The following is a 27,509-nucleotide window of genomic DNA, read 5'->3' as shown; positions in this document are numbered from 1 at the left end:
TAAGAAGACAAATTGTAAATCTGTACAAAATTAATAATTTGGTTTCTGATTTAATTGTTTTTTCCTCGTATAAATATAGCTTCTATATTAGGTACAATGATGCATCCCTGATACGCTCCACAAATTTAATATGCACTCATTTTCTCTAGTCCAGGTTATGGTAACCATAGCCCAAGTGGAATCCTTGGTACGTGTGACACATGGAACTTAACTTTCCTTGCAAACACTTTCAAGTAACATTCACAAACAAATAAAGAAATTATTTCATTTCTAATTGTTTTCCTGTAAGTTTAACCTCTTTTAAATAATTTGGAGTAATTTATATGGCCTTTATTAAAATCTCGCTGGGCAATGTAATAGTAAATTTAGGCTGCCTCAATGTAGTGACATACTGAATAGCAACAGTATCTGTCTTTGGTGGTGATACTTGAAAAGGGAGTAAATAATAAATTCTCCGAGTGAACATACATAATATACAGTCAACTCTGGATATAGTGAACATTCGGCTACAATGAACCTAAATCATTGGTCCCGATCCACATACATTAAAAAGTATGTTAATATTTCCGTTTATAGCTTGGTTACAGTGAATCTAAAACTAGAACTTCCCCAAGAAAATTGAATTTTAAAATGATCAAAATGGTAATTTAGGAAACTCTTTCACCTATAAACTTCCAAGATTATGTTCAGAATAAAATCTCAAACCTTCTACTCCTTAAGTGCATTGAAAGACAAAAGATTCGTTCAGCTTCCTGGACAGTTTGAAACATGTTAAAGAGAATAGTGTACGCAGTGAGGGATAAAGGAAGGATTAGTTCTGACTCCTTTAAAAGAGGTTATTAGAAGAATAGGAAGAAAAAGTGTGTTCTTTTGTAAAAGGAAGTAGAGCGATGACCAAAGGGTAAATACAAGAAGGATTACAACCCTTCCTCCCACATCTTTGTAAAAGTCAACCCAGGGAAATTCCAAGGCCGAGTACACAACAGCATACCTCTAGTGGGAAGAGGTGTGAAATCAGTCAGTGCCTACTACCTACATGGCTAGATTAGATTCAAATTTCGAACTGTGAACATCAGGATGTCGAAGCATAAAGTGTTTAAGTTGGAAGATGCAGCAACATTAGTACTGATATTGAACGTGGTCTGTCCAAAACAGGCATTAATACTGTATGTATAGCAACGTCAGTAGTATAAAAACAGACACGTTGGGTTTAGTGAACCTTGGATATAGTGAACGAAATATGCTAGTCCGCATAACAATGTTCTGTCACATGTTACCCTCATGCTGTTTGGATGATCGTTCACCTCTCCTAAGACAGATGAACATGAGACCAGCAGTCAGCTGGTTGGTCTTGCTCCTTCATGAGTAGTTTGCCATGTGCAGGGTGCAGCAGGGAAACGGGCAATTATAAATAATTGGTTACTGACTCAAGAATTTATTTTTTTCAAAATGGCATAAGTTACATGAAATCAGAAAGTATATACAGTAGTCCGTCATTTATTTCTTGAAAAGGGCATTCTTTATGTGACTACCACTGTCACGGAAATATATTTCATCAGACATTCACAGTGACAATAAAATCTTTATCCTCATTCATGCGATTTAAAATTTTCTCACAATATCGGTAGAGAATACCATGGTTTTAATCCATGTATATCCTGAACTTTGTATAGATGGAAATGTGAGTCGCATGAGCAAAATGAGATCATGGACCTATAAATTAAAATGACAGAGTTCACGCCTAGTAGCCTCAAACTGTCACTGTTCTTGTAAAAGCTTTAATTTGCAAAAGCATATTGTGCACTGCTCCACCTTTCCATGATGGCAAAATGGCACTGCATTGCCAACAGAATGTGCATGCAGTTTATCATCTCTCAACTGTGCTGAGAGGTATAAGCTCCTTAAAATCACCCATTTCTCTGCCAGACCCTGATATTATTATTATTATTATTATTATTATTATTAATGTCTGGTGGATTTTATAATTCAGGAATATGTATTTATGAAGTTAAAATTTAGTTTTCTTAGAAGTCCGTACACGATTGAATAAATTTTGATAATTGAGACAATTAACACTTGTATATAATGTAATTACTAGAGTCGACGGCAATTCGGAAGGCGGTTGTCAGCTAGCGTTTGCGTCAAGAGAGACAGATAGAGAGAGCAAGACAGCGTACAACATTGCCACATCGTACTTCACAAGCACGTGCAATACAAATAGTGCAGGAGAGAATTTAAATTATCAAAAGACAATAATGACCTTAGCCGTTGATTACTGTAAGCATGACACCAACAAACCCTCTTTCCTTCACTAACAATATTCTTTGCATGGTTCTCAATCCCACACTACATGCTTCTGCAGTCGTTTCTTGCGTGTTGGCAACGTTGCTGCCAGCATCAATATGGCCAGCAGTGTTCTGCTTGTTAATGTTTTTAAAATAATTATACACCTTAAACACTATTTTCCTCGCCTGCTTGTGTAATACTTGTCTTTTTACAGTCTCTTCTTCCATTTATTTACCTTACATACACACAGTAAATTTTAGTTTTACTTATTCAATGTATTGAAACACTCACACGTGAACAAACGAACTCGGGAAGTGCCTGTTATAGACTGATTCTGATTGGTTCTGCTGTACAAGCTTGTGACGTCACATACCAGAAATGCTACGGCACATACAGATGAAGCTAACCGCCTTCTGAAATGCCGTCTAGTCTAGTATTCTATCATTCCACAGAAATGAGACTAAAAATGAATGTCAATAAAAAGAACATTTCTCTGAACATGAGAGGTGAATGACTGTTTTCAGTAAGAACTTTAGTTGCATTCTGTACTGCAATAAAATCAGAAGCATACATCTTTCCAGTACTGAAGGTTATTTATAATTTTTTTAATCTTTTGGCTTGGGAACAAATATTTTTGGGACGTAATTCTGTTTTCCACTATTTAGAAACAAAAATAAACAACACATCCTTGCTACTAGAGTTGAAGCCAAGATACTGTAGAGTTTGATATTAGCTAAGTGTGATTCGGCTGGTTTTCTCAGCAAATCATTCCTAAAACCAGTGCTGTAGCAATGAGGAACTACTGCACCATACTATCTTTCCTCAGCACACCAAACCTATTAAGGATCTCTACAGCAAATATTCCAAAGAGCAAGTAACCAGTGGTGTAGCATGAAAGTATGAGCAGGGGAAGCTAACTCAAGTTGTCTTTCGTGCAATATGAGAAAATGTATTACAAAAATACAGTCTTAAAATAAATAGTAGTCAATTTCAAGTCAGCAGTCGAAGATTGGTTGGAACATCGTAAGTAACACCAATAAGGCATGACCTCCAATGATACATAGTAAAATATCATTTCACGGTTTACACATATCTCTTAACAAACAGACATGTAAACGTATAACATTAGCTCACTCCCTGTCATACTTAGAGAAATCACAATATTAGTATCATTACGTAAGTATGCGTCTGTCTTTCGGTTGTGTCCTTCATTGACAGCAAGGGAGTCGGTCATTTGTTTTTTAAATCACACTTTTGTTCGTAAGTCAGTCTTGATAATACAATTGTCCTAAAAAAAATTCAAGTAAATTAGTGTCAGGAACTGTTATTTCGCTCATTATTTATTATATCAGCCACAATGCACACTAACACTTCAAATGAACACAACTGACGAAAAGGGATAACTTGGAAACTACTTATTTTAAATGTTAAAGCTAGCTTCTTGCGAGCCTTGCGACTAGGGTAGTTTAGTTACAAAGGGATGGAAAATCTGCGGGGTGGATTACACAGAAGAAACCAGTCTGCTTGGAAGCTGGTGTGTGCAGGCTTCTTGTTTACTGCTGCATCACAAATCATCCTGAGCTGCCGCATCACAATATTTAACGCGTAAATATAAATTCTATTAAAATTAATAAATAATTTTCTCCATAAACTGCAGGTTTATTATGAAATTATTATTCACTGGGGAAGCTAAGCTTTTTAGCTTACATTGACGCTACGCCACTGCAAGTAACCACAGGTACCCCAGGAGTATGCGATACTTCAGTCTTCAGATAAGTCGGCACACAAATGGACAAAAAGCAAGCATTCTTCCCCTTTCTAACATGAAACAGGTTTTAAACAGAAATAGAATAAACGACATTTATTCCTGGAATTTTTCTTCTCAAATCATGAGGAAGTGTTATACATGGCTGAAACACAACCCATTAAGATACTGTAAAATATATCACCTGTAAGAATAACCGTGATCCAAATCTTACAAAGCAATGATCATCATACAGGTAAGTATAGAAAGTACAGAAAGGTTATTTTCTTGCTGTCTTGCAACCAACAATTACTATGCAACTGGAAGATCAAGATACACTAACGATGAGAATACTGACTGCAAAAATCAGATTATTAGGACTGCAGAAAATTCATTACTCTTTTATTTGTAACTCATGCTGGTTTGTCACTGAACTGCACACTGTTTTAAATCAGTTTTTTAACAATGCTACATCAAATGCATGGCCATCTTGCATCAAAGAAATTAGTAATAGTGAGATTACATTTTGCGAGACGAATCTGAGGATTTGCCATGGGATTATCTCTTATTTGGCATACAGTGGAGTGATCAGATATGTTTTTTTTTGGTCCAACAAGCGATAGCACCCAGAAATTTAGAGTAATCAGAACAATTCCATTAACATACTTATCATTTATATGTAAAATATTAATACAACAAAAGTAAACTTCAGGGGACAAAAACAGGGATATCTGGTAAACCTACTTACAGTTGGAGCAAACTTCAGAAAAAAATCAAACCAGGAAATTAGCCCAAGATAGATTTGAACCCACACCCAGGTGCAGCCTTGTATCAGTAGGCAAATACATCTGAGCTACATCAAGCTAAACTGATGACCTAATCTATGTTTGAACATACAGTAAAACATCTGTTAACCGTAATAAAAGGGGCTGACCCTATTTCAGATAATATAACATACATCCTTTTTAGAGTTAAAAGGTTAGAAAGTGACTTAAAATTGTGTACACAAAGCATCACGTGTATTTAAAAATAAAAGGTTGATGTAATATACAAAGTAGGTGCAATATTACCAAATCTAAATATTGATTCTTCACTATTTCTTTAAGAAAAAGTCCGAAATTATTATTTTTTTGGGGGAATTTTTTGGTAGTTTTTTTTTTTTTGTGATGTCACACTTACTTAGTGCAAGGGGTAGGTTTAACTGACTCACATAAACAATATTCTTCCGACCTTATTATATGGCTGTGTGAATTGGACAATCAAGACCAAAGATAAATCAAGAATAACTGGAGCAGAAATGATATATATGAGGAAAACATTAGGTTATAATTGGAATCAATTTAAAACAAATACAGACATTTTAGAAGAATTAGGAGTATACCCAGTTCTCAACAAAATCCAAAATTATAAATCACGATGGATACGACATGTGAACAGAATGCCACGCAATAGATTGCCTAGATTACTTAAAAATTACACCCCATCAGGCACATGGAACCAAGAAAAATCAAATCATTGAAGATACTCCTCGACATCAGATTTGAGATTGGATCAGATCAACCAACAGCGGCCTAACTTCCTGAAAGCTACATGATAAATATGACGTAAACAATACGACATGGTGCCTGCACAAGCAATCCTCTGACCTACTTAGAGATTACTTGTCTTCGGAACTGTCTCTACTTTGTCATATTTTGCCGATAAAGTGTTGAAAAGTGGAGAAGGAAAGATCTCTAAAGAGAAATTACAAATTGTAGAAAGTGTTGAAATTTAAAATAAACATAAAATGAGTGTACTGTACATCATTGTAAATGTTGTATTTCATAAATACAGTACATAGTATAACTTTTAAATTCCTTTATAAAAATTCAGTTACACAACTTCAACATTTCGGTTTTTGGTTGACAGGCTCAGTTAACAGAGGTTTTATGTATACATTATGAGGTAATTAATCTGTATTACGAATATTAATTTTTTAAGTGTTCATTTCTTGCTATGTACTATACACAGTTTTAGTCACTGTAATTCTCCCACCATATTCATTTATCAGAAAACTTAAAAGACAGAGATTACAAGAGTAATAAAACTGCAATTGCAAATCAAATAAAACTACAAATGAGACATCTAGTATCAAAACCAGCCAAGTCACTGAAGACAAATTTTTCAGTATCAAGCAAAAACCTCCAGAGGCAAACCAGTGATGATTACAAAAGTTGTTTCTTCATTTTTACATAGTTAATTGTTGTACATTTAGTTTCCCTTCATATTTAAAATCTATTTCGTAGTTTATATACTTTTTTAATTGTTTTTAATTTTGACTTGACCGGACTTCTTTCAACTTTATACAATATTATTGTTTTTTATTTATAAATTTTCCGAAAAAGGCTAAATCAGCCACCGGCATAGCTCAGTCAGCAGAGGCACATTCATGCTGATTTGGAGCTGTGCTATGGCGTGAGTTCGATTCCTGCTTGGGCTGATTACCTGTTTGGGTTTTTCCGAGATTTTCCCAACTGTAAGGTGAATGTCAGGTAATCCACGGCAAATCCTCGGCCTCATCTCGTCAAATATAATCTCGCCATCACCAATTCCATTGACAAGACAAGACAATTACACCTGCAGTTCAATTTTCCTGCAAAATACCTCAAAATTAATCACTACATTTGAGGAAAAATGGAGACAAAGCAGGTAAGATGAGTGTCCTCTAAGGCCATGCCAGTCGGCTAGTTTTGATGACTGCAATGAAAGATCCTTCGTACATAATAAATATCATCTCCAGATAATGAATGCAAAACTCAGGAAAGTGTGTTGTTGACAATGCAAACTTCAGAATTTTTATTGTCAATGTCGCAAAAATAAAATATAAGAATTTCAAGAATAGGCAAGTATGTTGTCTATTGATTTGGTAACATTGTTGCAAAATTCAGAAATACAGCACTCAAAACAAAAACATCGCAGCAGGATGTTGCAAAGTCGCTCCTTGACTTGGCCAGTTTTTAATTCACTGGCTGAGTGACTTGGCCAGTTTTATTGCATGACTCTATCTACATTCAGTGATCTGTAATACAATGATGCGGCCGATTATGTAGGAAATTCTTGTTTCACCAGGTACAGATACACCACTACCATTAGTTTATAATTAAAACTCATTTTCCTAAATTTAGTGACTTGGCCGGTTTTGATACCAGATGCCTCGAATAACACAGTTAAAAGAGCAATTCTTAAGAAATGAAAGACAACTTTTTTAAAGTGTCAAGAATGCAAATATGTATATGGGCAGCATTTCCAGCAATATCTATAGGCATCTCATTGCTAAATGTTATGTTCGTTTTAGGCAGGCTCTGGTAGTCTCAGTGTTATCAAAAGTGTCACTTGATCTACTGGCTGTATGGGAACCATTGGCTGGGAAGGGCAGGAAGGAAATAACCTCACTGTACTTCTAACTCTGATAACTACAGTTAAGTGATTATTATGTCTCATTTGAATGGAGAGGGAGATATGTTTAACAGTGGCCCGAATTGTGAGCAGGAAGTCTGGTAAAGTTCTCGTCAATCTTATAATAAATAAGATACATTTTATAAGTATTTATTACTTCAACAACAGTTATCAACTCCATGTCTTATGAAACACTTAATGGTATCACGGTATATATTTATTACATCTGGAATATATAATTTAAAATTATATATTTAATTGTTCAGATGTACGAATTAAATTAATTACATTTTTCCCTAATAATATTGAATAAATTATTCGGTGCTTAATAATATAAACACGTAAAAAATTAAATACCTGTAATTAGGGATACTATTTTGCTTCCACAGGGTTTAAAGTCATACTAGAATAATTGCTCAATAAAATTAAACTAATACTTTGACACCATTTAGAAACTTACAAGGAACTGGGAAGAATTGTATGTAAAATTATATTACTATTAATGTCAAACAGTTTTATAGTCAATTCACAATATAAATATAATTTATACAAGGACCAATTTAAGTATACTACATGAAAAACTATAATATTCGAGCCTTTAATAGACTTAAATTAAACTTTACTGCTTTAAGTTAGTCTACATATAGACTAATACAGTTAAAAAGTACATCAGAACTATGTATGTACATAATTGACTTTGTCTTGGAAAACAATAAATATTCATATAAAAATATATTCATAAATATAACAGTACAAGGTAAAAACCTATGTAAATGACTTTATTTTTTCCTGTATAATATCTGAGCTAATAATTTATACTAAGGTGAATTTCATACACATTAAATGTTACACATGCATCTGTAACTGAGAATTACATTTACACATCATAAAATACTATTCCCACATCTATAACGTAAAGAGGTTATGTCACAAAATCCATGCCTATCACAAGCGCTGTGAGAAATCCAAACAGTGACAGAGAACTTCCACAGAAGCAAGGATAAAATCCATGTCCCAATACGAACTGGAACAAGGAAAAATATTTAATAAATTTTACTTAGAAATAAGGCAATGTCTTAAAAAAATATATTATAATAATTTGGACATAAAGAAATCCACCAACACAGAGGCCGTTGATATTCAGGAAATTACTGCAGAATCAAAATTCATGTGTAACTGTATCTTCTTTTGTATGTTTCTAAAGTGAAACTGTATAATGAAAGATGATGTAAAAATACTGCAATTAAATACTTCGAACAGCCATTCATTCAATCCCCAAACGAACACCAATCTTATTCCCCTGTGTGTCAAATTATGCACAATATCTTACTTCATAATTATAAAAAAATCATTTGTTGTAGAAAAATTGTCGTAACACCAAATACAACTGTTTATTTCATTCTCTAATATTAAAATGTGTTATGATAAATTTAACACACACTATTCACAAATCAATGTGTAATATTTCTGCAGAAACATTGACTAATGGTCCCTAGTGGACTGCAGAATGTGAAATAATATGTTCATTTACAATACATGGGTTGGATAAAAAGTAATGGCAACAGTTCGATATTTCTGACATGGCTTTATTCACAAGGGTACAACATTTACGTATCTTAAATATAGTCGCCCCCCTTATTTATCACCTTTTGCCAAATGTTTGGAAGGCGTCGTACACCATCAGCGCGTCCATCTTTGTTGATGTTCCGTATTGACCACCCTATAGCATGGATAAGTTCATCTCTGGTATTGCACCGGGTCCTTCACAGTGGTTCTTTCACTTTGGCGAAGAGATCGTAATCGCATGGACTCATATCGAGTACGGAGAATGTTCCAGAATCTCCCATTGCCAGCGACGCAAGAGGTCCTTGACAGCAGCAGCGGTATGACTCTTTGCATTATCATGAAGAATGATGGGGTTCTGTACTCCCAAGTGTCGTCGTTTTCTCCTGAGGGCTGGACGAAGGTGGTGCTGCAGGAACCTGCAGTAGTAGTCTGCATTTACCGTCTGCCTTGGAGGTACAGCGTGGTGCAGTATTACCCCATCAATGTCATACGCCACAATGAACATCACCTTCACAGCACTTCCAACAAGGCCTTCCCGAAACGCTTTAACCCATCGTGCCACTGTGCGATATGGCAACGCTGCATCGCCACATGCTTCACGCAGTCTCTGAAAACATTCTTGTGCACTACGACCTTGTGCCACTTCAATTTTGATCCAGGAACGTTGCTCTAGTTTTGTAAACATGATCTTAGGGTGCTCGCACTATCCCTATCAAAGTCAACGTTCTACACACTGCAGTAGATTGACAGAGTACTGTCGCCACTGGCTACACTAACTCATCTAACAGTCCTTATTTATGTCCATACAGCTGGCAACTCTCGAACGCACCATCGTCACGTGACAGCAGTGTTGCCATTACTTTTTATCCAACCTATGTATTAAGTAAATTTCATTGCTATAGAGCTATAAGTTCCTGTGCATAGCAAGTATGTGATAAAACTGTTTACCATTTTCAGTTATCTTTAATTTTCATCTGTTATATCAGATGATTCAAATGTAGCATGTTTCTTCATATATCACGTAATTACTATCATAATAAGATTTCATATACAGTTCGCAGTTGACATTATCAGCTCAGAAATGATTGTGTGTGCTGTCAGTATGATACTATCCTATTTATCAGGTAGAATTATGGTTCGCTTAAATTGCATACTGTGTTTTTGACTAAGTCACACAATAACTAACATGTAACTAAATATTGTTGAAAATGATTGGTGTATTGGCTAGTTACTATTGCCTTCAGATATTTTGCTATACTTGCTTTCAGTTCTTGAAATTACTAAACCAAAAGTGATATTCTGCCAGTCATGACTGTTGCTACAACAGTACAGCAAAAGGTTCAAAGTTCGTTCAGCACCTTGAGATTGTCACCAGCATATTTAAAGTAAGGGTGTTATAGAAAGTTTGGGTATAATACCATATTTACCCGTGTAACACAAGCACTTTTATTTATTTTATTTTTCGATTTTTATAACAAAAAAAAACAGGGTTTGTTCTTTATGCGAGGAAAGAATTTTAGTGAAAAAAAAAAAAAAAAAAAACACGTATTAAAGATTCCCCAGCTCGAATGCTGAAATAATCAATAGAATATGTAACAATGTATAGGCCATGACTAATTTATGTATCGATTGTGTCATACTTAAGACCATCAATAGTTAGCAGCAGTTGTATAAACAGATGATAACTTGTAACAATGAATACAGCAACAATAAGACAAGACACTTTATTGTTATTATTAACACTAGCCTTAACTCATTCACTGTCAGGTTCAGCATCACTGCTATCATTTGTCACAGATTCACATTTCTCGATGCATCTATTACACGGAGAATTCTTTTTTTTTTTTTTTTTTAATTTTAACGCGAAAAATTGGGGTGCATCCATTATGTGGGTAAATATAGTAAATTTAACAGAATTATTGCTGAAACTTTAATAACAAAGAAACGATTATTTGTGCACAAAGTGAAATATAACTCACGAGATCTGGCAAGATACCTAATTTTTGCTATACAGTCTCAAAGATCATATTACCAATTTATGATAGCAGACGACATTTTGCATGAGAAATCCCAGTGAAATGTTAGGCCTTTGTATGACAATATCCTACTTACTTCTTCTGAAGCCACAATCTCCTTTTTTCCATAAAAATACTTCCTATTTTGTCAGTTCAGAACCTGAAAGCAAGTATAGTTTGCCAGTGCCAACTTCCATTTCTTAGTTGAGGGCACCTCAAAGGCACAATTCATCTCCCCCCCGCCCAGAAGTTTTAACTTGGTGTTAAATGGCTGGTAAATTCTGTCTGGAGCTCTTTTATTCCGGAACAAGGTCTTGTAAAGGTCACAAACTGCTTGCTATATGGGATCCAAATCTCTACTTCCTTTGTAAAGGTAGCAATACTAAATAATTTACCATTGTTAAAAATAAATCACAGTTGAACAGGTCTGAATCAATGAACGCTGTACCTAATAATAAGAAGGAAAACCACTCAATCATCGAAGTTGTGTAATAAAAATTATGTGTTAATATTTCTCCAGTTATATTGTTCCTGCACGAATAAAAAACCGACATTTAAATGTTGTTAGAGTTTAAGAAATTGTTGAGAAAAAAATCATTATGTAATGTTACGCAGGGTAGATAGCATCTCTAAAAACAATTATCAACAGGTTTAAAAAAATAACGAAACTTGAATGGAGTTGAATACCTAGGGATTCCAGATTTTATAAATAAAAAAGCAAGATACTAACACTTTTCTTTAAGAAACAAAAATTTCACATTAACAAGGAACAACACTATGCATACTTGTCTTTCTTCAGTCAGATATTGTTTAACATTGAGATATGAGAAGCCCAAGTGGTATGATAATCACGTTTTAATATATTACATTTTCTGTAGCTGTATAAAGCAAATTAATTAAATAATAAATTAATGAAATTAATTGAACACTCAACATTTGTTTAAAAAAAGTAGCATAAATATTGGTCCTGAGACATATACAGGATGAAACAGGACAAAGGTCTTAAAATTGGTACTGTCTCGTCAAAATTGGGATGTCTGAAATCTCTATGATACCACAAATATGAAAATTCAAAACATGGAGCAATACATTTTTACATTCATAACAAAAATGGAAATGAATGAAACTTCAGTACGGTATTCTACATCATGTAACGCACTAAATATTATTTATATGAACATGAAAACATTCTCTCTCAAACAGCACAATCTATATGCAGGTAAGATAGGTCCATAAAGTTCCAGCCAGAGAAATATTAACACAAATTTCACTGTAATTTTATAATGGTACCTAGTACTTTAGATTCAATAAGGCAATTAATTATCTCTGGATTCAAAGGGCAAGGGATTCGATTCTGAGCATAGACAAAAATATTTGTCTTGTCATAATTTTCAAATTGGCTCCTGTTTTATTTCATCTCTAATCAAATAAGTAAAAGGTATTTTCTCCCCATGTATAAAATGGCTACTAGGTGACATCATTGCAAAATCACAAAGTTCTAGTTCATTGCATCCAATGTAATCTTTTACATGATATCGCATTTACTCAATAACGACTAGATTAAATACTGAATCTATTTATATAATGTATTATCTTGGTTCCATAAAGCCTCTTTGATATAAGACATAGCAAAGATAAAATTATATTTTCCGCTTGTAGAACATGTAGAATATTGCAGGTGAAAGCTATTTAAAATATTAATATATATGAATTTATCTACTTATAAGAATGACCATCTGGGCACTTTGAATATAGTTTAAATATCATATTTACACTAAATTTACAACAATAAAAAACTTCAACATTTCAAAGAATGGGTTAAGTTTCGTAAAACGACCAATAAAATGTTAGATAAAAATATTATATACTTTATTACATTATACTGTAATTAAATATATGTGAAATCCTGAGATAATATATTCAATAAATATATCACTAATAACATTACAACAGCTATTAAGTAAAATAAAACAGAAATGTTTACATCAAAATATGTGAACAAGTATATCTCATATCCGTGTGATTACAGTAAATCTAAATAGATATTTTCTGTCCTCTTCAATTAATATACTTCCCTTGAGTTACATATGTAACTAACTGTAAAATCATTTTATTAAGTTTTTCATAATTATTTTGTAATAAAATAGATATTAACTTACTTTTAAGTACGAGTTAAGCCTAAATATGTACTGTACATATTTTGTAATAAAATAGATACTGACATACCGGTAAATTAAAGTATAATATAGGCCTAAGCCTAAATCTGAGTGTATATTTTTGTCCTCTTTTTTTCGAACAATGTACTCTCTTTTGAAGCTTTGTATCCTTTTTTTTATCAATGTGAATCTGGTCACCCTACACTTGATGCATGACATTATAAGTTTCACAAAACTTTTCAGACGAATGGGAGCTCTGACCTGTGGTACCTCTTCTGTTTTCAGCTCAAAAACTGGATCATGTCCTGCTTTTGATTCTAAGCATTAAGGTCATCTTAATTATATAATTTATCAAAATTGCTCATTTCTGCGTTTATTTCATTGATGAACACAAAATTTTTTGCATTTATCAACCATCATTCTAACAGAAAAATAAACTTAACAATAATTCACATGTGGTTACAGTTTGAATATAAAAATAGTTTGCTCCTAACAGTGGTGGTTCCTCAGGGGAGGGAAGGGAGGAACGTCCTCCTCACATTTTTCTTCTTGTGAAAGTAAATACCAGATAAAATATGTGCCTTAAAATTAAGTTCACAGCTATAAGTAAAGCTTGGTTAATTGAGTTTTAAACGACATGCTCATGTGCTGTAGAAAACTGTGAGAAGAATGCGAGATTGTTTGTGTGGAGGAAAGCCAATCCATTCCTCCTTTACTGCAGTTAGCACACATAGACAACAGCGCACTAGCGGCCAGAGAAAGAAGCAGAGTTTTAAAGCGAGTAAATGAATGGAGAGGGAGGATATCCTCCTCTGAATCAGCGCATGGGCGAGAAATAGAAACCGACTGGTCGTGCAGCAAGCTCGCTACCGCTGCTATTTAATGATGTTGCATTCAACCAGACCAACACATCTTGGAGGAGGCACAATAAAAACAGTTTTAACGCAAAGTTATAAGAAACCATATAAACTTTTTTAAAATTATAAATGAAAATATATTATTCATTGCACTTTATATGTATTGGGTACTATTTATGATTTTAAACTTTCGAGGATATTTGAAAGTTAAAGTTGGGTTTATATAAAACAAAGAGGAAATAGTTCTATGTTAGTATCGTAGATCATTTTGGCCACTGAAATTCACTTCCATTCATTGTCTACTAGACAAGACAACATCCAAGTTGTCAGTTTTGTACAAATATATTTGAAACTGAAAGTAGGTACTCCAAACTACATCATTTTTAACATAAAAAATTAATCGGCCACCGGCAGCTTTGAACAATAATGATAGTATGACTTTACAAGAACTGACATTCTTCAAAAGCATGTGATACTGAATATGTAAAATGTACATGTGGCAACACAGACCATGTGGGTGGGTGCAGTGTTCTCGCTTTCCTAACAGATTATTTTCCACTCCCACTTCCGTAAAATGGTTCTGGTTACGTGTTAGTAGCTGGTCTCTTCCAACACATGTGATGCTGTAGTGTATGCGAAAATGCTGCGAGGTTGTGAATTTCCTTGTAACGGTTAATTTGTGCAATTATTCAACAATGAATGGAAGTGAAAACATATTATAATTCGGACAGTTATTTAGGAAACTCAGTTTACAAGAACAGATTATTCCTGTACAAAAGGGAAGCCAACCCGAACACTATCTGGTCTTACATGAATGCATGTAGGCTAATTTGTAGTATGTTTCATTCAAGGTGTCATTTTGTGCAGTTAACTTCTTTCCTCCTCATAAGAAATATGCAGGAGCCGCCACTGGCTCCTAAGATTCTTTACTAACTAGTTAAAACATAATGTGCAATTAGCTATGTAACAAAATATTGCACAACTTGCCAAGGATCAAAGCAATTGTCATGAAATGTTAAAACCAGATGTACTGCATTCGAAACTAAATATTAAGTCATATATATTTAAGCAGTCTGCAATATTCTACATCTTTTACAGAGTTGAAAACATTTGTTCTAATCATTCACATTCTTTAACGATCATATAAAAAAAAAAAAATGAACGATAAAGTGATTCTGCTTTGACTAGAAACTCACCATATAATTATAAAATAACATAAACCGTGAAAATTTTCTCGAGAAAAACATACATTTAAGCTGTCTGCAATATTCTACACCATCTACTAAGTTGGAAACATTTCTCTGGTCGGCAGGAAAATGCACATAAGTAAAAAAAGTCGACTTCTCTGTTGTATCTAATCACATAAGTCTAATACTTTCTCTAATTTTTTAAATAATAAATTTTCTTGTATTTTAAATTGAAAAGGGTCTTACTTTAACACACATGAATTTCATTATTATACAGTAGAACCTCTATTATCCGTGGTAATGAAGGGGGTTGACGGAACGATTAATCGAAAAAATCGGATAATCCGTACCATAAAATATTTTCGTAAATTAAGTGAATAACGTCCCACGCCGTGGCGAATTGGTCTAAGGCATCCCGCCTAGGACTCGCGTTACGGAATGCGCGCTGGTTCGAGTCCTCATGGGGGAAGAAATTTTCTCATGAAATTTCGGCCAGTGTATGGGACCGGTGCCCACCCAGCATCGTGATGCACTTAGGGAGCTACGATAGGTAGCGAAATCCGGTTGCGAATGCCAGCTATAACAGCTGGGGGGATCATCGTGCTAACCACACGATACTTCCATTCTGGTTGGATGATCGTCCACCTCTGCTTCGACATGTGGGCGTGAGGCCAGCAGCCAGCTGGTCGGTCTAGGCCTTTCACAGGCTGTAGCGCCACAGATTATTATAAGTGAATAACACTTGAATTTTCGTCATTTCCTCCGTGCTCTTGTGTTTAACACGCTTGGAAGTGAGTCAGAAGTTCACTAATTTAAATTCGGTTGTCAACGAAGTAGTTTTAAGGGGTAAGAAAACTCCTTGTAATGGCTCTCAGCGGAAAAATATAAATAGTAGAGGTCTCATGTTGTAGATTTACATACTGTATACACATTATCTTTTATTTTTATTCAACTTCTCATAGTTGTAACATCAATCTCATATTCTGATGCGAGATGACCCATAGTTTCTCTTTCCCCAAACCACTTAATTATTTGCATTTTGTTCGATACTTAGCACAACACGTTTCTTTTGACATTCATGGAATACATCTTAAATAGAAGCTGTACAGTACGGCAACTCGAACAGTACACCAAACTGTGTAAGTGTAAATGCTTGTAATAACACACTCTAGAAAAAAACGTAGGCCTATACTAATATAACATACAATAGAATCTACTTCATATGTTTCTGTGGCAAAAAAAAAAAAAACGCGAGAGAAAGACAGTCGGACAATCCAACAATCGGTTAATAGGGTGACAGATAATCGGGGTTCTACTGTACTTTTATATTCAGTTAAGAGTAAATTAAAAAGAAAGTCTCTCCTGGAAAAATATTATTTTTTGACTTATGTGCATTTTCTCGCTGACCAAAGATTTGTTCTAATCATTTCCATTCTTTGACGATCAAATCAATACAAACTGAAGATTGATGTAATAATTCTGCTTCGACTAGAAACCCACCACATGGATATAAAAGTACAACACAATCAGTCACGTGCAAGGTTTTGTGAAAATTTCTTTCCAGAAAAACCTATATACAAGAAAGATGAATACAGGAGAGGAAACAGAAGGAACATAAAAGCAATGCAATTAATTCTCCACGCGACAAAAACAGTGGAATGACCAGAAGCAAACTCTGTTCATAATTGAATGTTCAATTTCCTGAAGGCATTACGAGCAGAAAGGGGTGGGAAGTCTTATGCTGTTATTTGATAACAGAAGTGAAAGAAAACTACTTTATCAACAAATACTGTTAAAACACCAATTACACGCAGTCTTATATGCAACAAGAAAGTGGCTAACTTTATGTTTTAGGTTCCATCTGCATCAATATTTCATTTGAAAGAAAATTCACACAAATTTGGTACTAATAATGGCAGCTTATACATTTAAAAATCTCTATAAAAATGTTGTTCCTCATGAAATTATGTTAATGTAATAAGCACAAATTTCTGCTCCCTCTCACCTGGCTATTATACAAATTTTTTATTATACCTGGCTGTTAGCAATCTACGATTTTCATCTTATTTTTAGTCAAAATGTAAGATGTACAATGACGTCACCAAGTTTCAAACATTTACTGATTTGTTTAAAGTTTTTTTTTGGCAATTTAATTAAAAAAACAATGTCCCAGTGTGTCAGCAATTTATCAAGGATGAAAGAGTAATGGAACGGAGAAAAATTCCCTCCGGCGCCAGGATTTGAACCTGGGTTTTCAGCTCTACGTGCTGATGCTTTATCCACAAAGCCACACCGGATACCACCCCGGCGTCGGACAGAATTGTCTCTGATTAAGTTCCAACTCTTGGGTTCCCTCTCCATTCCATTACTCTTTCATCATATGATGACGCAGAATATCTGCATGGAAATATCATATGTACTTCGGTACATTAAAAAAATAATTTATCAAGGGACAACAGTGTATTTTTGTTACAGAAAGGTACATTCGTGGTTATTGACATATTCCGCACAATGATCCAAATTTCATTTCACGAGTTTGTCCTGCTTATATATGGTATTGTATGTATCTAGGAGAGTAAATGTAACAAAGATATTAACGGTGGAAAATTTCGAGCATATCGCTATTATCAAAAGATATGGTCCCTATTAATTTTGGATTGGACAATTCAAAATATATTTCTGATTAAAGCAAAGACGATGTACTGAACTTCAAAGCATTAGATGCAAAGATGGGGAGTAATTTCTGCCAAAATTCTCAATTGGCATTTATGTAAGAAGTCATCAATGCAATATTTTGGTTAATATTCTTAGCAAAAATACAATATAGTCTTTGTAAAAATAAAAACTTCAAATTTTGTTTTAGTCATTTGTTATTAATAAAATTTTATATTGCAATGAATCAATCTCTCAAAGATTTCTCACACCTATAGTGAGGTTCACCTTAGGCCACTTGAGTCTTTTTTCAGCCTACACTAGATGAATGCGTACATGGTGGAACTAACCTAACATATGGTTAGCATGAGACCTTCACCAAATACAATGAAGAACATCACATTGGCAAATATCCACCTCCTACATGGGATTTGAATTCACCAACCTGGTTTTCACATAATAAGAGAGCGCTCTCTTTTAATCATAATCGACTAACATCTGTACTCGAAACTGTACTAATTCATGAATTGGTTCCTTTATGATTAACAATTATTTCTATTTCTTCAAAGATCATTCTCCCTCACCAAAACACCAACATAAATTTATGTAGATACAAGTACATTTGTTATGAAGTGATCAATAATACTGACATCAAAAAAACTGATTTTCGTTTTGTGTTCTATTTTTAAAAGTAATTTGAAAAGTTCTGCTTTTCCACTTTCTTTTGCAATCCATCCCCTTGTAGTTAGATTGATGTAATCTTCTTTCGTTAAAAAGTGCTTTACTAAAGAATACCTTTTATTTTATGCACAGAATCAGTTTCTAAAGTCAGAAAACACGGCACGTAAGACATGTTTACTGCACATGAAACAGAGTGACACTTCTGGTCATAACACAGTTTCATTTCAATCTAAATGTCATGACTTCCGACTTGCACAAAAAATCTACACAGACAAATGATGATGGATGTGACAAAATAACAAAAGCCAATGAAAAAGATATGAACTGTTGCCACAGAACAGTGCAAGGTCCCCAACAAAACAACCCCCACCAAAGACGAGAAACCCAATAACCAGACAGAGAAGACTGAAATTCTGTTAGCTTACTTTTAATATCCTCTTCGGCGGGTGCAATGGAGGCATTTGTATCTGGCTGGAACATGTTTAGACGAGGATGTTTCTCAGGAGGAGCACCCAAGCGGAGGTCCACATCCCCTGTGGCAGTCACAGGAGGAATTTCTGGGCTGCGAGATTTGACGGGCAGGTTCCTTCTCACATAGTTGCGTCCTTTCATAGAAGCTTTCACGTCTTTGAATGCACTGCTCTTTGCTGAAGACGACTCCTCTCTCTTCTTGGCGTCTACGCTGATGATAGGTGGAGGAGGTGGCGATGGAGACTCGTCTGACTCAGCGAACATGCCGTACTTACTAGATGAAGAGCGATCACGATCACGGCCACGATCACGATCATGGCCACGTCTCTTCTCCCCCCCAATAGGACTCTTTGTTCTTTCCCGTTTGTTTGAATTGTTACTAGAGCCCCCACCCATCCCGATAGAGTCACTGCTCAATTTACCAGATCCTTTCTTCCTTTCAGAAGAAGACGATCTGCTTGTGCTTACAGGTGAGGATTTCTTTTTGTGACTTTCCATCTTGGAGGAAGGAGAGCTACTTTTACTACTAGGTTCATCTTTTTCTTTTTCTTTCTCTTTCTCTTTATTACTAATACTTTCTTCCTTCGTGTCTCCAGATTTAGGTGGAGGACTGTCTGTTAGGTCAATCTTAATTATTTTAGGAAGGGCTTTGTTACGAGGTAGTCTTGAGCTTCCATTACTGCCACCTTTGTTTTGGTTCTTACGTGGTGATGAGGAAGAGGAAGGAGAGGAAGATGAGGAAGGCGAAACAGAAGTCTTACCACCACCACTACTGCTAGGACGGGACGGGGAAGCAGGTGAAGGAGAAGGACCTCTCCCCAACAACTTACCACCCCCCTTACCATCAACCCCACTACTAGCGGCAGACTGAGTCCGCCCTTTCATATTACTATTACTTATACCTTGAACCTTATTACTTAGCAAACGAGGGTCTTTCTTACTGATTCCTCGACTTTCTTTATTCACAGTACCTTTATTGGCACAACCAAGATTGATTGTGATCTGAGGTTTGGGTTTGGCAGTCTCTAGTTTAACTGGTTCAAAGACAGAATCAGGTTCCTGCATTTCCTCGTCTTGTGATGGAACCGTGTTATTTACAGGAAGTGTGTTTTGCTGCAATTGTCGGGAAGCTAGACGAGGATCTCTCGATCGAACACTGGAAGCTGTAGAAGTCACTGAAGATGCAGGAGTTGAACGAGAGCTGGAACTGGTTGTCGTCATCACAACTGTAGTCTTCACTGATGTGGCTGCAGAAGATACCACCTCCGTCTTCGCCTTACTGCTTCCTGAAGCACCACCACTACCTCTTGCAGCAATGGCTGCAGAAGTAGCAACAGTTGCTTCAGAAACAGTCACTGTCGCCGAATTCTGCAAGAACATAATTGACAAACTTGCCTTAAAAATTGTCCAAATTTCGTTAGTAAATACATACATATATGTAGAGTTACAATTTCTTAAATTATTATATTACTCTTTGAAAATATGGTAATGATGGTTCATCCTGATATTATGTACAACAGAAAACAGCATCTGCCTCAAACACTGTAAGTGTGGCCGCATATGGTTAGTCAAAACATATTTTGTTCAAGTTGTGAGTTTACAGTTTATGTTTACAAATATGTTTGCATGCATAATATACATTTGAAGACATTATTACAAAAAACCAGCCCCAGTCACTTTTAATGACATTGAGTTAAGGACTCCAGACACATGTCAGGTGCAATAGCCACAAGGAATAAACAGCAGTTTTACGGAAACAGCTGACATGTGGTGTTCTATTTATTTTTATTGTTCCCTTGAAAAATAGCAATTTTGACAGGGGTTGTTTTTGTAATAATGTCTTCATTTGCAATAATATGCATTTGCAAATCAAATAGTGACATGTTCCTTACATTTTAATTTATTTGTGTGTTAATCATTTTATTATTTGTGGCATCTGGCATCATACCTTTATGCCTCGATCAAGCAGTTCTGTTGTACATATTCTCAGGACTTAAGAAAATTATAACAGTGCCAATAATAAGTTGATTACAAAGACGTCATTACATAAAATGTACTTTCTTATTATACATATTACAAATGTAGTACCATTAAAGTAACCACTATGTTAAAGAACAGTTTGTCGAATTGTTTTTTTTTTTTCCCCCTCCAATGGCACCAGGTTGTCATTTGACATTTCTGGTCTCTCCTGGCAATAGCTTATTTGTAAGTCACTTCTGAGGTTGGGGCTTACGCTGTCCCGATGATGATAGGATGATTATGAAGTGCCAGGAATGGTCGTAAACCTAAGCCTAACCTAATTTCCAGATCATGGACGAACACAGGAACATTCCCCTTTAAGGAAAAATTCCTGTGTTCTAACTGGGAATCGAACCCAGAAACTCATGAACTGTAGTCAGATGCTCTGACCACTACCCCATGAGGCTGGTCAGTTATCGAAATATCAACGATTACATTCTTGAAACATTAATTTATTTCGTAAAATCATAACATCCCAATATCGGAATTGCTTCTCTGTCTCAGGACTTAAAATAGCTACACAATAACAAAGGAAAGTGACACACGCAACAGCTGACACATTCCCTGTCCCTCTGTAACATTTGTCTTGCATTATTATTATTATTATTATTATTATTATTATTATTATTATTATTATTATTATTAGATTTACCTTTGAAAATATGACGACAGTATTAATTTTAACTCAAAAATGCAGCAGTAATGTCAGAGAATGGTATGAAAGTGGATATCAATAAGTTACACACACTTTTTATTACATAAATCACATAATAATTACCGTAATATAAATACTATACTAAATAAAAGTTTCTGTAATTAACAATGATTGTACTCTCATACGTCCTCATCTTTTACTAAGTCACAGCATTCCCTTCGCCAGTTATCTACATGATCTAACATTGCTCTCAATACTTTATGCACTTCCAACTCTCTACCACAAACTTCGACCAAATGCAACAACCTAGAGACTTCAAGAACCTCATATAATAGCCAACATGAGTGTTTACAGCAAATAAACCTACAAGTCTACACTACAGTGGGACTTCAGTTGCGTGGTGTAAGGCATCAAGCCTTGAAATAGTGTTACGAAATGAGCTGTGGTTCAGTCTTCATGAAATAAGAAATTTTCTTATGAAATTTAGGGGAGTGTATGAAACCAGTGCCCATCCAGCATTGTGATGAATTTTTGTATCCCGTTTCAGTTTTGTGCAGTGCAGGAATGTGCCAATCACTGATCAACACAATTTAAACCTGGAGAAAATATAGTGGGTTTGGAACAGTGGTAAACCCTGTGTAAGTTGGCAATACTGCTTTTAAGTGCAAAGATGCTAGAAACATCTATTCCCGATAAAATCTCTAAAAAAAAAACTTATGAAGAAATGAGCGTTGAGTGACTCCCACCAATTTTGGAATAGACACCGACACACTTGAACTGCCAACATAGAAAACAAAAAATCACTACCTTTTCAAGAGCGCCGCACTCAATCGCTGTCACCTTCATCTTGACGAGGATAATAAAAGCCTAAACTAAACTAAACTAACCTAACCCGTCACTAAAATCCTAAACTAACCTAACTTGTCACAGTTTCGTATATGCAAAGTATAAAAGCCTAAACTAACCTAGCTTGTCACTAAAATCCTAAACTAACCTAACCTAACCTGTCACAGATTTGCCTATACAAGGCATAACAAAACCCTAAACTACCGTAACCTAACCTGTCACAGATAAGACATAATAAAAGTCTAAACTAACCTAACCTGTCATAATACTCCATTTTCTTACCTCTACGCACTTCCTTCAGGTAAGAAAATGGCCGAATTTCTATCCTGCTGGAACATTGCAAACTAGCGTGAAACGTTCATATTGTCTCGTAAGTTATGTTGGTACAACATGTAAGACGACTGAAGATGCATATCCGCAATAGGAAAGAAGTCACTCGATGCTTGTTTAACCAAACTTTTTGTAGTATCACAATAACTTCTGTAAACTTTATGTAATGGTAATGTGCATCACATAATTTGGATAGACATAAAGTAATAATGGAATCGTATGAAAAACTCACATCAAAATTAAATTGCTCAATATCAAAAATACTTCGTATCTATAAAGATGCAAGAAACAAAAAGCTAATAAGCATGAAATACGATAATCTACAAACATGTACGAGATAGATAAAAAAATATGAAAATCCTACAGAAAGAACTACGCTTTTCTACTTTGCTCTACCTGACTAGAAGTGACAATTGTCCGAGAGACAACAGTAGCAGGAACTGGCACTGTTGAATGAGATTTTGTGGAGATCACTGGAGTTTCTACTGGTTTAGGTGTAGCAAGAAGCTTAGCAGCTTCCGGTCCTAAACCCTGCAGTGCTGGTAAAAGGAGTTGCTGGAAACAAGGTACACAATTAGAGACTCTGCTACCATGAGGAATAAAATGGCAGACACGACTAAGCTTACAAAACCTATGCAGTTGCTCTGAAGATGTCTTTCAAATCACTGGAGCCAGACTCTTAAGTTCCTATGCTTTCTAAAATGTTCCTTTAATAGACCTGACAGACAGCACATATTGTTGGTTCTTACAATAAAAATATTGGAACTATAAACAAAATTTAACTACTGTTACTGTCTTATTGACAAAAGTAAGAAAACAATTTCTGGACAAGTGTCAAGGTTAGCACAAGGCAATCAAGATATATGCTGTCCTGACAGTAGAAATTAATTGCAAGTCTTCACCTAATAACGTTAACACACATTTAAGCAGGGTTCCAGGTATCCACTCACAACCAACATATTATCAGAGGAAAACTTTGTGAATTTTTTGACTTGTTCTATTTGTGTTCAAAATAGATTCTACTTTCTGTCTACTAGATTTAGTGTTTATAATGACTCTAGAAAAACAAGAGTAGGAGCTGGAACAGGGGTAATATAGAAGGGTAAGGAACACTGATAGAAAGTTTTACAGATAAATTGAAACTGTATGTACAGTAGTGGCAAAAAAAACCGGACCGACCCTTGTAGGTGATTTCAGAGCCTTGTTCACTCCAGAGCACGATAGATTGATAACTAAGACTTTCGTGGTTCGAATCCTGCCTGGGAAGGAAACTCTTTTTTGTTCCTTATTCAAATTTATTCCCAATACTTTTCGACTGCTGGTAAAATTCATGTTCTGGGAATAGTAAGTTAATTAAGTAGTAAAATATCGCCTGCAAACGAAAAGAAGAAAGTGACAAAGAATATAGACAGAACCACACATTTTGATGTAGTTTTTCATGCACTGCATTTAGTGAAGAAGCAATTAGCCATTAGTAGCCTTCCAGTATTTACAAACAATGTAGCTTTCATTGGACTCGGCAGGGAAGAAGGATGACAAACATTTTTCACCCAGATTCATTGTTGCATAAAAAGCAGGTTGGAGAGGACAAAATTTTTAGTCTATTGTGGTGTATGGTGAGACAGTCTTAGCCAGTAGCCATTCAGAATGTGGTAATCGCTGATCTTGGGCCTTGGGTTCTTAATTCTAGGTTTTCATATAAGATCCTCCACTTCTTGTTGTACATTGCATTTTGATGTCATTTATATCTTGGTTCTTGATTTTAAAAATGTTACAACATTTGAGATATTATCCCTGTTTTTTTTTTTTTTTTGCAAGGTACTGGTGCTTTGTTGATTCGTTGCCAGCAATGTCACAATAGTATGGTATCCATTTTAGGCAATATTGTTGCTACACTTCTGAAGAGAGAATATAATTTTGTTACTCTCTCTAGTGACTGTTTGAATTTAAGATAGTTTGAATAGCTGCTAAGGAATCGTATAAGATGACAGCTTTTTTGTAAATTTGTTTTCTATATAGTTACGATTTTCTAATATGTTTTGATCGCAAATATTTCTCCATCAAAATCTGTGGTTTAAGATCCAGCTGAATAATAAAAGTTAGCACATACCATTCGCACCTGCTCCAGTTTGACATTCTTTCCTGGACATGTCTGTGTATGTACACAAAGCCATTGAGCAGCTCATTAAATTTTAAATTACATGGAATTTTAGCAGATTCTATTGGCTTCTTGTCTAGAAATGTTTCCTCTAAGAAATGAGATTTTACATCATTTTTCAACCATTCCAGTTGTCACAGATGTACATTTTTACTATTTTCAAACTCTATATATTGAAAATGAAATTACTTTGTCAATTTTTATTATTAGAATCAATTTTTAAAAAAGCAGCATATTTTTACAGAAAAAAAGTTGTTGAATAAAATATATTATTGCAGAAAATAAAAAGGTTCCATCACGGATGTTGTAAGATTTGTGGACTCAATTCACACCTAATCCATGTATTGTGGGTCCCTATCACCACGGCATGGCGCGTCCTCGGGTTGCGGCAGAGGAGACGGCCTCCAGATATGGAGGGTAGCTGTGAATATATTGAATAAGCAGTCGTGGACAGCCGATAAGGGTTGGTCCTCCAGCTTGGGGGTTGGGCGAAGGGCTAACAATCCATCACCGTAAAAAAACAGCTTGTTACGAATCCCTAAAATAAGCCTCGAAATAGGAAAGATTCTCTGGCACGACCACAGCAAAGGAATAAGGTTTTGAGATCTGGCACTTGGAACGTAACTAGTCTTTATAGAACAGGAGGGGTAACATTAGTAGCTAAAGAACTAGCTAGATATAGAATAGACTTTGTGGGAGTACAAGAGGTTAGGTTAGATGGGAATGGCATATCACAAATAGGAGATTACTTGTATTATGGGGAAGGAAACAATCACCAATTAGGAACAGGATTATTTGTTCATAAAAGAATAAAATCAGAAATTGGGGCTAAGCAGGATGAAGTTACAGGAGAATGGAGAAAGTTACACAACGCAGAACTGCACGCATTGTATTCTTCACCTGACATAATTAGGAACATTAAATCTAGACGTTTGAGATGGACAGGGCATGTAGCACGTATGGGCGAATCCAGAAATGCATATAGAGTGTTAGTTGGGAGACCGGAGGGAAAAAGACCTTTGGGAAGGCCGAGACGTAGATGGGAGGATAATATTAAAATGGATTTGAGGAGGTGGGATATGATGATAGAGACTGGATTAATCTTGCACAGGATAGGAACCGATGGAGGGCTTATGTGATGGCAGCAGTGAATCTTCGGGTTCCTTAAAAGCCATTTGTAAGTAAGTAAGTAAGTAAATTCACACCTAATTAACAAAGAGTGAAAACCTCTGGTTTCCGCCTCATGCAAAAAGAGATTCATTCTTACTGTGTCCATGTGAAAACTATGCAAATCTCATGGCATCCAATTAGTTCACAAAAACATAATCAGAACTATTTCATAGCTGTTTCTTCCACGTTCCGGACATTACACACATTTCGTCATGGATGTAACAGATGAGTTAATGTCCTTCATTTTTCCAGTTTTAAGAAAACTGTGACATTTCTAAGTCAAAATATTAAATTGAACTGTAAGATTGTTATTAACTCAAACTACTGAAAATAAATGGCATAAATAATATAGTGCACAGTAAAAAGTTCCTTGATTCTGGAGCTCTGAAAATAACAGTGCAGAGTCTCAAAATATTTCAACAATAGCCAATTGAAAAACATACATTAACAGCTGATCTCTCTATGAGTAAGAGTTGCAAACTTTAGGGAAACAAAACAGTACCTATTACCCAGCCAATACCACTTAGATTCAATGCCCATAAAACTTGTAAAATATTTTCCTTCCGAAAAAAAAAAAAATTAGAATATTTAAATTTAGAGTCTTAACTATGTCTTATACTAACAATAAGAAGTTTCTCAAAAATACATTTTCATTGGAATTCCCAGTTTGCTTGGAATGCCTGTTTTGCAGTTCTGTTACACAATCAAAGGAAGTTTGTGTGTTCTGCTATCAGGAAAATCGTTGTCTCCATTTACTGACATGTACTCTTAGTAATTTTTCTCATTGAAGGATTGTTTGTTTTTCAGTTTTCAATGGTACTGGATAATTTTTTCGTTACTATGCACGTGGTTTAGAAGATTTTGATGTTTGTGCTGCTGAACTTGGTTATTTCGACATTTGACATACCATCAACAAAATTTGAAAGGCATGTTGGTCCGACAAGTTAACAAGTAAATGAAGATAAATATCATAGGTCCTTCAATAACTGTCTATTTTTAACCTAATGCATAGTACAAAAGATTACATTAGGTTACACACATAAAACATATATACGACTAGCGTTTTCGCTATTAAGATAGCATCTTCAGGTCTGGTTAGCATATTATGAAGCTTTTTACATAAAGACATAGATGGAATGCAACATAATGAAATGTAATAAAGTACACGACGTGAGAAAAAATTACAATATTAAGATAACTGTGCAAATAAAAGGCAAAGTAAAATAATGACTTGAAAAACAGGCAAATGGTTGTAATAATTCAAACCTCTATAAGGTCTAG

General features: G+C 35.1%; 1 protein-coding gene and 1 long non-coding RNA gene across 10 annotated transcripts in view; one reads left to right on the top strand and one right to left on the bottom strand.

Annotated features, from left to right (window-relative positions):
* The window catches only part of LOC138698474 (pre-mRNA cleavage complex 2 protein Pcf11-like), a 169,922-nt gene that overhangs the window by 57,558 nt on the left and 84,855 nt on the right, over positions 1 to 27,509 (bottom strand). For 8 of the 9 annotated variants that reach the window (XM_069824418.1, XM_069824422.1, XM_069824423.1 and 5 more), the window contains 2 exons: positions 23,297 to 23,455; positions 19,005 to 20,418 (listed from right to left, as the gene is read on the bottom strand). In XM_069824418.1, the coding sequence (XP_069680519.1) occupies positions 19,005 to 20,418; positions 23,297 to 23,455 (1,573 nt within the window). The remainder of the gene's footprint in view (positions 1 to 19,004; positions 20,419 to 23,296; positions 23,456 to 27,509) is intronic. The other variant, XM_069824426.1, reaches the window with a different exon arrangement.
* LOC138698479 (uncharacterized) lies at positions 7,433 to 21,412 on the top strand. Its single transcript, XR_011331880.1, has 2 exons — positions 7,433 to 7,566; positions 20,151 to 21,412. It is a non-coding gene; the product is annotated as an uncharacterized lncRNA (long non-coding RNA).

This window comes from Periplaneta americana, chromosome 4 (genome assembly GCF_040183065.1).
Source record: "Periplaneta americana isolate PAMFEO1 chromosome 4, P.americana_PAMFEO1_priV1, whole genome shotgun sequence".
Classification (NCBI taxonomy): Eukaryota; Metazoa; Arthropoda; class Insecta; order Blattodea; family Blattidae; genus Periplaneta; species Periplaneta americana.
Note: the sequence above shows the minus strand (reverse complement) of the source record. Positions and strands in the feature narration are given on the sequence as shown.